The sequence below is a fragment of the Atheta coriaria genome, unplaced genomic scaffold (genome assembly GCF_025399875.1).
Source record: "Atheta coriaria isolate IRGN ID8LTWV9N9 unplaced genomic scaffold, Caltech_Dcor_3.1 hic_scaffold_3_pilon, whole genome shotgun sequence".
Lineage (NCBI taxonomy): Eukaryota > Metazoa > Arthropoda > Insecta > Coleoptera > Staphylinidae > Dalotia > Dalotia coriaria.
Window position 1 is genome coordinate 9,086,029 of NW_027045445.1, and position 15,699 is coordinate 9,101,727.

General features: G+C 34.0%; 1 protein-coding gene and 1 long non-coding RNA gene across 2 annotated transcripts in view; one reads left to right on the forward strand and one right to left on the reverse strand.

Moving 5' to 3' along the window:
- Positions 1 to 642: 642 nt before the first annotated feature.
- LOC135803773 (glutamate receptor ionotropic, kainate glr-3) lies at positions 643 to 3,323 on the reverse strand. Its single transcript, XM_065317466.1, is given in 8 exon segments — positions 643 to 1,431; positions 1,489 to 1,896; positions 1,959 to 2,167; positions 2,170 to 2,247; positions 2,303 to 2,729; positions 2,784 to 2,932; positions 2,991 to 3,174; positions 3,229 to 3,323. Coding segments are annotated over 8 exon segments (2,211 nt in total). The 3' UTR covers positions 643 to 770.
- Positions 3,324 to 3,948: 625 nt separating this feature from the next.
- LOC135789956 (uncharacterized) overlaps positions 3,949 to 15,699 on the forward strand; it is a 28,849-nt gene continuing 17,098 nt past the window's right edge. Inside the window, exons 1-4 of the long non-coding RNA XR_010547685.1 lie at positions 3,949 to 4,249; positions 4,310 to 4,390; positions 6,845 to 6,883; positions 10,597 to 10,640. This is a non-coding gene — a long non-coding RNA (uncharacterized lncRNA). The remainder of the gene's footprint in view (positions 4,250 to 4,309; positions 4,391 to 6,844; positions 6,884 to 10,596; positions 10,641 to 15,699) is intronic.

Consider the following 15,699-nt stretch of genomic DNA (forward strand, 5'->3'; position numbering starts at 1 on the left):
TGAAATAAAAATACATCTGTATATATTCCTCAATGGCTGCCCTCTCCCATTGCGCAGAGGGATGCGAGCCGAGCAAAAATAAATTCGAACATCGGGAAGAAATGAAAATGAAATAAAACTATAAAATATAGCCGAGTATCTCTCCACTCTCCGGGTTGGGAACGCAACGAACCCTTGCAAACGTACACATTTTCCGGGAATTCCCCTCACACTCGAACAACGCTCGCTGGAGTTGTCAGATTGGTGGACTACATTCGACAACATTCATTTGCCGAGCGTAATGTTCGATGCGTTCGTCGATGTTCAACCGTATCAAACTTCAAGCGCAAATATTCAACACGTGATGAAAAAACACGCAATGAAAACAGAAACGGAACAAAAAAAAAACACGAACGCAACGGGAGATACGTACCTACCTGTTCATTTGGTTTCATAGCAAACAGTTGTAATACAGTTTCGTTCGAACCTCCGGTTTCAATGCGTACTTGTATTCAATTGTTCCAATTTCCATCTCAGGTTTGTGAACATAAACAAAACACAGCTCATTCCAGGACAGCTTTATACGCATGCATACAATGCTTGTTAACAAGTTAGCATCGGCAGTAAACTGTATTCGAACAAATATATTCGATAGGTGGCAGTACGTAGTGATAGGACTTCATGGAGGTTATGTTGCAGTCTATTGTCTTAAATTTCTTTCATTTTGAAATGTTTTGTTACACGATTTAATCGTACGTGTGCAAAAAACATAAATTTACTCCGCGTAAACATTATTGGTTTTTAATATATTTCTTATCAACAATCGTATTTGCATATTTATCAAAATTAGGATGTCTGGCAACAACGCGTCTGAAATAGATGATTTCTCCGATAAAACCACAAATACTAATGAAATATCCAACTAATAATGCAACTATAGCTCCAAAAAACTTTTGCATACTCATTATTGCCTTTGGACCATCATCCGTTGAAATTTCCGCAGTCAATGTTGTTTGCATCACGTCATTCAACCACTTCTCAATCAGCCCGGCTTCTATAACTCTGCTAATAAATTTATCAAATTTTGGTTTTATCGGTGAGTTTTTCTGCAGGCCAATAGAAACAGGCATGTTGATGATGCATGTCGACATGATATGTAAATTTCTTTCAGCGGCAATCTGTTCATCGGTAAGGTTGGACCGCGTCAATTGAAACTTTAATTGTCTTTTTACTGATGTCTGCTTTAGGAAGTGAATATTCTCGTATAGAGCAAATTTTCCTAAGGCAACACGCTCGGTTGCTACGTCCGTGTTGTTGATAATTTCAAAACGACTTCCTAGTTCTTGTGAAATAGGATCTAGGGAAGTCAAGAAGAAGTCTTTATTGAATTCACCCCATCCACCAATTGATAAGTCAGAGGCTAAAAGTTGTTCTAAAGTATCGATTGTAACTCTAAAAATGTTATTATTACGTTTAGAACTGGTTTTGTTTATTTTTATAAAATTTTACCTTGGTGATGGATTAGCCAAGATGGCCGTCATGCTAGCACGATAACTAACCACAACAAGTGTGCAGTACAACCAATACCACCCAGTCAACATTCTCAGCGACCATCCTGTGGGGACTTTTGGAAGTGAAATCATCAGAATCATACCGTAAGTATATAAAAATGAGTTAACACCCTCTCCAAACAGGTTTAAACCTTCGGGTTCACCTTCTTCCTTAACCACTTCATGCTCACGTCGCATTAATGTATATTTTAAATCGGTTGGAGCGTCTTTTATTTGAGGAATTGCCGGGTTGCGTTTTTCTGGTTTCCAGAAAGTTTTCATCAAACCCATGTGAAACTTTGCTAAATAATAGAAGAAGAAGGAGATGAAGAACATTGCTGTGAGGACACTGAACCACATAATAGGTCTGCAATAAAAGTAAAACCATTAAAAAGATAAATATTTGCATGGTAATAAATTAATTATTACTTAAAAGGTAAAATTAATGTTTTCCATGAGTTATCCGTCAAAGATTCCGGAGTTAAAAATGTTAAACATTCAGTTGTATATGGAAGTGTCAAATCCATAATGTTTAATATATAAGGTGTGTAATAGAAGTCACCAAGGCCAATTTCAGCTTTACTACGAATTAATTCACCAAACAATCCACTCAGCGATCCATCTTCCTGTTTATCCCCCCCCAGAATTCCTCATCTATATTTTCAGGTTCATACAATTCCGGATAGAAGTTCATTGTCTTTGCTACAGATGATAAAATCTACACAACAACATAAATTAGGTTATGTTGTATAAAAATGTAAGGTTATGTTTACTTCAATCTCAATGCCACTGAACCCATAGTTGCCTGCTTTTAGAATACTCCTCGAATCTTTGAACGGTGGGATATCCACTTTCTTCGCAGCGGGAATGTGTTGGAACGTCGCCACCTTCATGCTCTGATTCCTCAGATCCGATGTCTTATCTCGGAACAAGTTGACAGCGAGGCGGAACTTGCCGGCACGCCAGATGTCCACTCTGCGTGGCACTAGGACACCGCGAATTGGCGCTGGGAATGGCACCGTGGATAATTCGAACCACGGGATTGTTTTCTTTTCATTGTTGGGTAGTTTTTTTACACCTAGGTATTCTTTGATGAATATTACGTTTACTATGCGTTTCCAAATGTAGTGTAAATCTTTGTCGAAGAGACGATTATCGTAAAGAATTACAAAATTTGCTCTTGTGTCCAAGACTCGATAACTAAAAGATGAAATTTTTGATTATATTAAATATAATGTATATTTAGTTGCCTACCGATCGCCATATTGTAATAATCTGGACATTTGTAAACCGTTCGCTAGGAGAATGATGTAAGTTTGACAATCTTGATGTCGCACTTTGATTAAACTTTTTTGTGTGTCAGGGTATGGTGATAATAGATCATCGTGGTCTTCTACTAATATCTAAAAGATGAAAAACATTTTATATCAGTTATAAAGTGGTTTTAATAAAAATACTTACAAGAAAATAAGAAATGTAAACGTCCATATTAAAAAAGACGTCTTCTCTGAACACATTGTAATAAACTGAATCACACATGATGACAATGCAGGAATATGTCTTGATTGATTTCAACATGATGTCAATCAACAATTTCTCCATTTCGCGGCCTTCTTCTGTTATTTCCTTAGCTAGAATTTGTTTTCTAAAACCGCAATTTATTCAATCACTAAAATTCTTTTATATTTTGAATACAAACCCTGGTTTAATAACTGGTTTAGGAGCATCTTGTGTTAAACTCAAGTGGAATCCATTCAAAAATATCAAAAACCAAAGTATTTGATGTTTCCACATAGTGTTCTTTCTTGATTCTGGCTACAGTCTAACTTAACAGCAAATTGAAGTTACTTACAAATCTAATTTTATTTAAATTGCTTTCATTCCTTGTCTTTACCTTTATATTCATTTAGTATTGATTGTAAATCAGAAAATGTAATTTGCTTTAATTGAAAACACAGCTTTTCATTTAGTAAAAAGGTCAAAAGGGTTGAGTGACGTGACCCGATGTTAAAACATTATTTATTAAAATGTTTCCATCGAGTTTTGGGTTCATGCCAAATAAAATATATGTTATTTGTGAGTTCAGTGCAAAATGAACGAAAGGAAATTCAGGAATGAAACACGCTGCGCCATCTGACATACTTTCCAGTGAATATAATTTCAATACTTTGTAATATGCTAGAACAGTGTACTTTTCACACTGCAGATGTCGGCATTCATTCTAAGAAGTGTAGTATTATAAGTTAATAAAGTAATATTGAATTTTTATTTTGTTTGCGTTGATTCTTTTATTTATGGATTTAATTTTATACTAGACAATTGATAATGTCACTTTGGTGAAACATATCCAATGAAAATAACTTGTTTACTTGTTCGTTTGTGTGTGTGTGTGTGTTTAAGCGGCGAAGATTGTGTTTTATCAGGTATCGTTGGCTATTGCAGTTTTGCAGTCGTCTAGGATGCGCGCACATCACTGCATACCAAGGCCGCGTGCGCGCGCCCCTGACGCTAGCCACACGCGCTCAACTAGAGCGGCTTAAGCCTTCCTTTAGTCGAGTCGTGTTGTTTGTGGTTGCCGGTTATCGCCACTCGTGTGTTACGCGCCGCCATTATAGTTCGGCAACTATTCTATACGTTTTCTCGTAATAAACGGATATTGTGCTGTGCTACTGAAGAATTTCGCTAGAAGTATTCTCAAAACCTTAGCTGGCAGCTATGAGGTAAGCAGTACAATTGGAAACAAATGGAATTATCATCTCACAAGCATGTTCTCTCTCCAGTTCGACTTCATAATCGACGTGCCAGATGATTGAACGCATTTTCTCATTGCCAGTACATGTATTTGATGTGCGCAATTTGAGGTAAGTTTATAATTGAATTATTATTATTCTTAATACGTACAATGTACACGCAGAACATTCATATTCGAGTTGTTTTCGTTTCTTTCTCTACTTGTTATCAGTATTTGTATATAAACAACTTTTTATCGCGTTCAACTCTCGTTCTTGCCGCGTGCTGTCGCATTCACGGCATGCATTCGAGTCGTGTTTTATAATTAAATTTATTTCTAACTTTCAAGAAAATTTTATGTTTGTAACTAATTATGACCGAAAAAATCAAGTCCGTCATAACATGCCGTGGAAATTTGGCTCTATACCGCAAATTATTTTAAACATTTGCGTGTTTTCTTAAAATTTATATAGCGAAAAACAGTCTTTAAAATAGATTTGAAATATTTTAATTTTGTGATTATTCGAACCACGCGGTGGAAATTTGGTTGTATCTGGGAAACCTTTCGTGCGATTTCTATGATATTTTCAAATTTAGATAAAGCACTATTATCGTTTGATTTTTCCTTGTTTTTTAGTTATATTGCAATTAATCGCAATTGTATAGTTGAGTTTCATTCGGTTTACCGTAGCAGGGTGACGATAGAAGTGACTCGTATTCTGGGCACCGTACGAGGGTAGCGGTGGAAGTGACTCGTTTTCAGGGCACCGTAGCTGACTCCCGTTTGCCCATTTTTTCTTATGAATTAAAATTTCATCTCTTATAGATGCATTTTAATTAGCGTATCTTATAGAAAATTTTACGTATATTAAGAATTTGAAATCTGTTCGTCTATATCTCTTTTAGTTTACGTGATATTCGCAAGTCAAATAAATCGTAAAAAAATTAAAAATTGAAATTTTTAGCACTTTCAGTCGCGTTTTTATACTATTTACCCCATGGAATTAACGTATTTTAAACTTTCATCTGATAGAGAAATTTTCAGTCATCCATAATATGCAATTTGTTGGGTGCTAGCTCTTTTAGTTTGGAAGATATTCGCTATCGAAAATCGTCGATAAAAATTATCAAGCAAGCCTTGGCAATTTTTTCTTAAGAATGAAAATTTCATCTCTCAGATTTCCGCTTTAACTAGCTTATCTTATAGAAAATAGTCCGTAGAATAGTCTCTGCGATTTGTTCCTATTTATCTCTTTTAGTTTACGAGATATTCGCCATTGAATAAAATGGGCAAACATTGAAAACTGTCACTTTTTAGCACATTTAACCACGTTTTTAGACCGTTTACCCCACAAATTTTAAATATTTTAATATCTTATCAGATAGAGAATTTTCCAATCTTTCATTATCTACATTATTGGTAAATGACGATTGAGCGATGAACTGTTTTTCACACTCACACATACACACACGCATGCACGTTGTTTTCAATTTCATTGTAAAATAAACCTTGTTGCATATTTGATAAATGTGTTTTGAATATTTTCAAGTTGATAAATATTTTCAAAGGTTAGATGGCGCTACGATGTACGGTTTCGCGTTAAATATTGCTTATCGGTGGTAGTGAGTGCACACCGTGTCCGTGTGCGATCACGCGATTTCGCGCAAGAGATAAGTTTGTTTACCTGCAGGTATCGAATCTTTATTTCGTGGAATCAAAACACACCGTTGATGTATATTATATTAGCATCGTAAATTTAAGCAAATATTCTTCGATTCTTTCATGAATATAACTAACAATTTTATACTAATTTAAATACATTTTTATTATCAGTAGATGATTACGGACTAATGTGTTACCTGGTAAACAAGAAACGATACATGTTCAAATTAAATATCACTTAATTATTTAATGTAAAATTTGGCAATCTGTCAGCATAAGAAATCAGAATTACTCAAATCGAATTTTAATTTTTTATTACATTAACTAATGTAACTATCGAAACTACTGTATCATTTATAGATAGAAATAGCATGGACCAAAAATTGTAAAATAAACTTGTATTGTTTATTTCTATATTTATTGGCAAACGTGAGCATTCGACACAAGAGTAGTGTTTGTTTTGAACACAATTCACACTTTCTTATCGCATTGCCGTGTGTCGTCGTTGCCATCCCCTCACGCCTCATCTTGCTGCATCATATTTTAGTTTTGATTGCAGGTATCGTGCCAAATGCAATTCGCGCTCAAAGTGCCGTCGACGCGCCGGCTTCGCGCATCTCTTGATTTCTTATCATAAACTGTCGCGTCGTTGCTTGCGCAGTTGGCGGCCAGTTTTGTGCCGGTCTCCGATTGATCGAGACGTATTCTACGCGACTCGTATTGTTTGTATTATATTTAATTTAATTTACTATTTGCGCGTTTATCGTCCGGCCGGTTTGTGATCGCGCGGCAAGTGTATATTGCAATTCACAATAGTTGCTAGGTGAATCAAATACATCATATATTGTATTTTTCTCCGATGTATGAATATATTATTATTAAATTTTATTAAATGTTTTAACTTCTTTTCTTTTAATTACAGCACTTCCTGTGCCCCAGTGACTAATGCGCACAAAAACTCGTAAGTTTACAATTCAATCAAAATTTTTGTTCCAATTTAAAACAAAACAAATCACAAACAATACAAATTTGAGCTGGGTATGTAGAGATATAGAATTAGATTCTCGGTCGGCTTGAACTTTTTTGTTGCAAGACTTTGACCTGCAACCCGCGAAAATTTGCATTAAAACGTGATTTTTTTCAACCTTGTTTTGTGAAATAGTTTTATTTTTTCGGGTTGGCACGCGATTTTTCTTAAGAATTAAAATTTCATCTCTCAGATATCCGCTTTAACTAGCCTATCTTATAGAGAATAGTCCGTAGATTAAGACGCTGCGATCAGATCTTAAATATCTCTTTTAGTTTACGAGATATTCGCAATTGAATAAAATGGACAAAAATTGCAAAATATCACTTTTTAGCACTTTTAGTCGCGTTTTTCGACCTTTTACTGTAGGAAATATAATTATTTTATATTTTTATCTGATAGAGAATTTTCCAGTCTTTCATAATCAACAATTTGTTGGTAGCTATCTCTTTTAGTTTAAGAGATATGAATTTTTGAAAATCGTACCCCCCCTTGGCAATTTTTTCTTAAGACTTAAAATTTCATCTCTCAGATTTCCTTTTAACTATCCTATCTGATAGAGATTGGTCCGTAGATTAAGACGCTGCGATCAGATCTTAAATATCTCTTTTAGTTTACGAGATATTCGCGATTGAATAAAATGGACAAAAATTGCAAAATATCACTTTTTAGCACTTTTAGTCGCGTTTTTCGACCTTTTACTGTAGGAAATATAATTATTTTATATTTTTATCTGATAGAGAATTTTCCAATCTTTCATAATCAACAATTCGTTGGTAGCTATATCTTTTAGTTTAAGAGATATGAATTTTTGAAAATCGTCGAAAAAAAGTATCAAGCACCCCCCCTTGGCAATTTTTTCTTAAGACTTAAAATTTCATCTCTCAGATTTCCCTTTTAACTGTCCTATCTGATAGAGATTGGTCCGTAGATTAAGACGCTGCGATCAGATCTTATTTATCTCTTTTAGTTTACGAGATATTCGCGATTGAATAAAATGGGCAAAAATTGATAAATGTCACTTTTTAGCACTTTTAGTCGCGTTTTTCGACCTTTTACTGTAGGAAATATAATTATTTTATATTTTTATCTGATAGAGAATTTTCCAATCTTTCATAATCAACAATTTGTTGGTAGCTATCTCTTTTAGTTTAAGAGATATGAATTTTTGAAAATCGTCGAAAAAAAGTATCAAGCACCCCCCCTTGGCAATTTTTTCTTAAGACTTAAAATTTCATCTCTCAGATTTCCCTTTTAACTATCCTATCTGATAGAGATTGGTCCGTAGATTAAGACGCTGCGATCAGATCTTATTTATCTCTTTTAGTTTACGAGATATTCGCGATTGAATAAAATGGGCAAAATTGCAAAATGTCACTTTTTAGCACTTTTAGTCGCGTTTTTCGACCTTTTACTGTAGGAAATATAATTATTTTATATTTTTATCTGATAGAGAATTTTCCAATCTTTCATAATCAACAATTTGTTGGTAGCTATCTCTTTTAGTTTAAGAGATATGAATTTTTGAAAATCGTCGAAAAAAAGTATCAAGCACCCCTTGGCAATTTTTTCTTAAGACTTAAAATTTCATCTCTCAGATTTCCCTTTTAACTATCCTATCTGATAGAGATTGGTCCGTAGATTAAGACGCTGCGATCAGATCTTAAATATCTCTTTTAGTTTACGAGATATTCGCGATTGAATAAAATGGGCAAAAATTGCAAAATGTCACTTTTTAGCACTTTTAGTCGCGTTTTTCGACCTTTTACTGCAGGAAATATAATTATTTTATATTTTTATCTGATAGAGAATTTTCCAATCTTTCATAATCAACAATTCGTTGGTAGCTATCTCTGTTAGTTTAAGAGATATGAATTTTTGAAAATCGTCGAAAAAAAGTATCAAGCACCCCCCCTTGGCAATTTTTTCTTAAGACTTAAAATTTCATCTCTCAGATTTCCCTTTTAACTATCCTATCTGATAGAGATTGGTCCGTAGATTAAGACGCTGCGATCAGATCTTATTTATCTCTTTTAGTTTACGAGATATTCGCGATTGAATAAAATGGGCAAAAATTGATAAATGTCACTTTTAGCACTTTTAGTCGCGTTTTTCGACCTTTACTGTAGGAAATATAATTATTTTATATTTTTATCTGATAGAGAATTTTCCAATCTTTCATAATCAACAATTCGTTGGTAGCTATCTCTTTTAGTTTAAGAGATATGAATTTTTGAAAATCGTCGAAAAAAAGTATCAAGCACCCCCTTGGCAATTTTTCTTAAGACTTAAAATTTCATCTCTCAGATTTCCCTTTTAACTATCCTATCTGATAGAGATTGGTCCGTAGATTAAGACGCTGCGATCAGATCTTATTTATCTCTTTTAGTTTACGAGATATTCGCGATTGAATAAAATGGGCAAAAATTGATAAATGTCACTTTTAGCACTTTTAGTCGCGTTTTTCGACCTTTACTGTAGGAAATATAATTATTTTATATTTTTATCTGATAGAGAATTTTCCAATCTTTCATAATCAACAATTCGTTGGTAGCTATCTCTTTTAGTTTAAGAGATATGAATTTTTGAAAATCGTCGAAAAAAAGTATCAAGCACCCCCCCTTGGCAATTTTTTCTTAAGACTTAAAATTTCATCTCTCAGATTTCCCTTTTAACTGTCCTATCTGATAGAGATTGGTCCGTAGATTAAGACGCTGCGATCAGATCTTAAATATCTCTTTTAGTTTACGAGATATTCGCGATTGAATAAAATGGGCAAAAATTGATAAATGTCACTTTTAGCACTTTTAGTCGCGTTTTAGACCTTTTACTGTAGGAAATATAATTTTTTATATTTTTATCTGATAGAGAATTTTACAATCTTTCATAATCAACAATTCGTTGGTAGCTATATCTTTTAGTTTAAGAGATATGAATTTTTGAAAATCGTCGAAAAAAGTATCAAGCACCCCCTATTTTTTCTTAAGACTTAAAATTTCATCTCTCAGATTTCCCTTTTAACTGTCCTATCTGATAGAGATTTTAGATTAAGACGCTGCGATCAGATCTCTCTTTTAGTTTACGAGATATTCGCGATTGAATAAAATGGGCAAAAATTGAAAAATGTCACTTTTTAGCACTTTTAGTCGCGTTTTTCATCCTTTTGCTATAGGAAATATAATTATTTTATATTTTTATCTGATAGAGAATTTTTTAGTCTTTCATAATCAGTAATTCGTTAGTTGCTATCCCTTTTAGTTTAAGAGATATTAGTTATCAAAAATCGGCAATTTGTTCTTAAGAATGAAAATTTTATCTCTCAGATTTCCGCTTTAACTCGCCTATCTTATAGAGTATAGTACGTAGATTAAGATGCTGCGATCAGATCTTAATTACCTCTTTTAGTTTACGAGATATTCGCGATTGAATAAAATGGTCAAAATTTGTAAAATGTCACTTTTTAACACTTTTAGTCGCGTTTTTCAACTTTTTGCTATAGGAAATATAATTATTTTATATTTTTATCTGATTACAGTATTATTTAGTATTGTTTTAAAAGCACAGATTGTTCATTTTGTGTTGATTGTTAATTCTAACATAATTCAAATGTATGAAATATATTTGTTTTAATTAATACTTTCGTTTAGTTTCAGCATTTGTTTTGCCTGGCAGTCCGATAAGCTGTACACTGGTACGTTTATAATTCATTCATATTTTTCAATTATTTAATTCTGTCTCTCTCTGTATTAAAATTTATTGCACGAAAATTCCGTAACGCGAGTTGTATTGAAATTTGTGTGTGTGCACCGTAGTACTCGTTGCGCTAGGAATTGTAGTTTTTTATTATAACACGCGAACGCGGTCTTAAACTAAGTTCAGAATAATTTGCCCAGATGCGGAATTTAATTCTTTATTTCCCTGTATTGAAATTTATTGCGAGAAAATTCCGTAACGCGAGTTATATTGATAGTTGTGTGTATACGCACTAGTACTCGTTGCGCTAGGAATTGTAGTTTTTATTGTAACACTCGAACGCGGTCTTAAACTAAGTTAGGAATAATTTTCCTAGATGCGGAATTTAATTCTTCATTTCCCTGTATTGAAATTTATTGCGCGAAAATTCCGTAACGCGAATTATATTGATAGTTGTGTGTATACGCACTAGTACTCGTTGCGCTATGAATTGTAGTTTTTTATTATAACACACGAACACGGTCCTAAACAACTTTCGGAATAATTTTCCCAGATGCGGAATTTAATTCTTTATTTTCCTGTATTGAAATTTATTGCGAGAAAGTTCCGTAATGCGAGTTATATTGATAGTTGTGTGTATACGCACTAGTACTCGTTGCGCTAGGAATTGTAGTTTTTATTATAACACTCGAACGCGGTCTTAAACTAAGTTAGGAATAATTTTCCTAGATGCGGAATTTAATTCTTCATTTCCCTGTATTGAAATTTATTGCGCGAAAATTCCGTAACGCGAATTATATTGATAGTTGTGTGTATACGCACTAGTACTCGTTGCGCTATGAATTGTAGTTTTTTATTATAACACACGAACACGGTCCTAAACAACTTTCGGAATAATTTTCCCAGATGCGGAATTTAATTCTTTATTTTCCTGTATTGAAATTTATTGCGAGAAAGTTCCGTAATGCGAGTTATATTGATAGTTGTGTGTATACGCACTAGTACTCGTGGCGCTAGGAATTGTAGTTTTTATTGTAACACTCGAACGCGGTCTTAAACTAAGTTAGGAATAATTTTCCTAGATGCGGAATTTAATTCTTCATTTCCTGTATTGAAATTTATTGCGCGAAAATTCCGTAACGCGAATTATATTGATAGTTGTGTGTATACGCACTAGTACTCGTTGCGCTATGAATTGTAGTTTTTTTTATTATAACACACGAACACGGTCCTAAACTACGTTCGGAATAATTTTCCCAGATGCGGAATTTAATTCTTTATTTCCCTGTATTGAAATTTATTGCGAGAAAGTTCCGTAATGCGAGTTATATTGATAGTTGTGAGTATACGCACAAGTACTCTTTGCGCTATGAATTGTAGTTTTTTATTATAACATGCGAACGCGGTCTTAAACTACGTTCGGAATAATTTTCTCAGATGCGGAATTTAATTCTTTATTTCCCTGTATTGAAATTTATTGCGAGAAAATTCTGTAACGCGAGTTATATTGATAGTTGTGTGTATACGCACTAGTACTCGATGCGCTAGGAATTGTAGTTTTTTTTAGCAAAACACGCGAACGCGGTGTCATTATAAGGTATAATTTGCCCAGATGTAGAATTTAATTCTGTATCTCTCTGTATTGAAATTTATTGCGAGAAATATCCATAACGCGAGTTATTGAAAGTTGTGTGTGTGTGTCGTAGTACTTGTTATGTATATTAAGAATTAGGGGTAGAAGTGACTCGTGTTCAGGGCACCGTACGAGGCTAGCGGTAAAAGTGACTCGTGTTTAGGGTACCCTACGAAGGTAGCGATTGAAGTGACTCGTGTTCAGGGCACCCTACGAAGGTAGCGGTTGAAGTGACTCGTGTTCAGGGCACCCTACGAAGGTATACTTATTTTGCCTATTTTAATACTTTCTTTTATAGAGATATTATTAGTTGCGGTGTTGTAAACATCAATTATTTAATTAACTAAAATATACAGTAAACTTATTCGAAGACAATTAGAAAATAATAAATTATTTATTTGTATTGGTACATTACAAATTCCTGTTTATCTTTATTCTTATTGCGTCACAAAACCAATATATTCTTTTCTTATGCCGAGAAATATTGAAAGTCAAAATAGATTTTGTATATTGTGAATTTTTACTTTCGTCTTCTCAACTACGTGTTTACCACTACGTTTGTGTATAAACAACTTTTTTGTTCGACTGACACTACGTACGCTATCGCTTATCGCTACGTACCTGCCTTGTACCTGGTTTCGCGCAGCGCACACGGCAGTCGATTCACCGCGTGGTCCGCGAACGCGTGTCTCTAATCGCCACGCGTTTTCAGACTTAAATTATTCAATTAATCATCGTGTATTCTTTTCGTCATCAGCAAAATATTCGAAACGAGCATGTGTGCCTGCTTTGTTTGATGAGTTGTGGCGGTTAGACTGTTCTTAAGTGCGAAATAAGTGTCCGTTAATCTCTCCGCGAGTTTTCAGTTAATCAGATTTATTTCTGGGTCTAAAATTTTTTCATCAATGCACTGGTAGGTGTTTAATCACTTTTTTTCACGGAAAGTTAAGACGGTTTAACTTAAATTGATTATTTCATTTGAGGGATATTAATTTTGCAGATTACAAACACATGGTAGCATTTTTATCAAAATTCTTAGTCCTGTCCCCGAAAATAACATGCATAATTTAATTATTACAAACACTGTCTTAAAAAGTATCTGAGGATTATTAAAATGACAATATTCATGTGGTCGACCACGCTCACTTTGCCGTCGACCGTCGGGTGGTTCCTCTTTTTGCTGAGCGAAATCGAATTACACTCCTTATCATCATTAAATTAAAAAGTTTCTTGTTGATCTAATAAAATCTTTTACGTTGAATAGTTTTTCGCTATAATAGTTTCCATATATCTTAATATTTGCAAGTAAATAGTTTTTATCGTATTTACATACGCTTGCCGTCTGCTGATTTGGATGTTTTCCGCCTGATGTTCTATCAATTTATGATGATGCTTCACCCGTTGGTTACCTTATGCAGTTGATGCTATCAACTGATAAATATATACACAATATATTAAAGTGTAAGTGTTTTATTCTTGTAGCAACTTTTTTACTTAACTTTTCCGATGAATTTCGTGTAAAATCTTTGAATTTATGTTAAAATATAGTTGTTTCGGTATAAATTTCTCTCGTCATGATGTGAATGTTGATCATATTTGTAGTTTTTAAAATTTTCCTTTTGTATCATCCTGTGTATATGTTTTCCTAACAGTACTTTAGTAAATAGCCTTTATTTGTGAGTTTTGAGTGTTCTTTGTTTTAAACTTGGGATTTTCCTTCTGGAACACTCTGTATATTAGCTTTTCTTTGTATCAGTGAAAACTTTCCTTCGGTTGTGGTTTTAGAGATTTTTTTTGCACTTTAAGTTTTTTTGTAACACCCTGTTTAATAGTTTCCCGGAGCATCGGGTGGAAATGAGCAATATTTGTAGTGTTTAGATGTTTTCCTTTTTGATGGTTGAATTTTCTATTTGTGACACCTTGTATAATAGTTTTCTTTCACATCTCTGAAAATTTTGTTTTGACTGTTATTAGAATTTAACTTCTTGCACTTTGAATTTACTTTTTGTAACGCCCTGTATATTTGTTTCCCAGAGTAACCTTGAAAACCAGCGATATTTGAGTGTTTAGATGTTTTCCTGTCTGCACTTAATTTTGTTTTGTAACACCCTGTATATTTGTTTCCATTTTCAATCACGAAAAAAATTGACTTTGCTAATTGCTTTATCCCTCTAGAACTTAACTAAGTGGTACGCGCTTGCTTGCGCGGCAAAGCAGGTCGTAAGTCCTGTTTCAATATGGCGGCATGAATTTTGTTGACTTGTAAAATCTATACTTGTATTATTTTACATTGTATTTATTAATAAAGAAAAATTAAAAATATTTTTACAAGTTCTTAAAAGGATGTCCTTATAAGGAGTTCCCTTTCTCTGGGGATGATCCCCCACCATAAAAATTGTTGATATGCCTGATAATTCTGGGGATGAAGCGCAGAGACATCGTAGCTGTAGGATGGGCCGGGAGCAATGGACGCACCGAAGCAGTGGACTGTCTTATAACGACACGTGCCAAAAAATTTAAAAATCTCATCCACTCCTGTTCTCTTTCTTCTATCTCCTCCTCTTCTCTACTCTACTCTCTGTTCTCTTCCTTCCATCTTCTCCTTATTCTCTACTACTCATTCTTCTATTTCTCTGTTCTCCCGTTCTCCTTTTACTTTCTTATTTCTCGTGTTGCCTTAACTTATATTTCAATTTCTCTTATATTTCGTTGCAATTCATATATGCAACCCAAATTACACCAGATATTTTAATATTTGAGAAAAATGCCTTCTGTACCTGAGATTCGATCCGTGTCTGCTAGCATGCCAACAGGTGCACGTCTCCACTCGACCACCGAGTGTTTTTATTATTGTTATTTGATTCTTCTATATATGTTTCTGTTTTTCTTATGTTTTTAAAAACAACAACACAATCCAAGCAACAGCAATGCATTGCACACGCTTCACGCACATAAGATTTATATACTATATGATTTAAGACACCGATACTGAAAGCAACAAAGGGGACGCAACAAAGAACTAAGAATTAGTTTATAACATTACAATGTGTTTTATTGACAATATTTAAAATACATTTATCTTTCAAATAAAATAAAAACATTGAGGAATCTCAAATCTCGTAGCAATAAAGACTTACCTTAAAATGTGCGCATCTCCAATACTTCTTTTATGGATATCACAGATTCCATGACTGCCATAATCAAGAACTGGGCACCAACGATGTCTATCAGCAGGAATTAATAATAAATCCAAGTTTTGCCAATATGCGAGAAGATAAACGACTGCCGATGAACACGCACGTGGCACACATAAGACCAACACCGTTGCAGATAATTCCACAACCAAATAATACATAGCGACGGCCGACGGAACATTCCAAGCGCACAGGCGTACAGGTTGCGCCACATTAGCCTGTTACGAAAG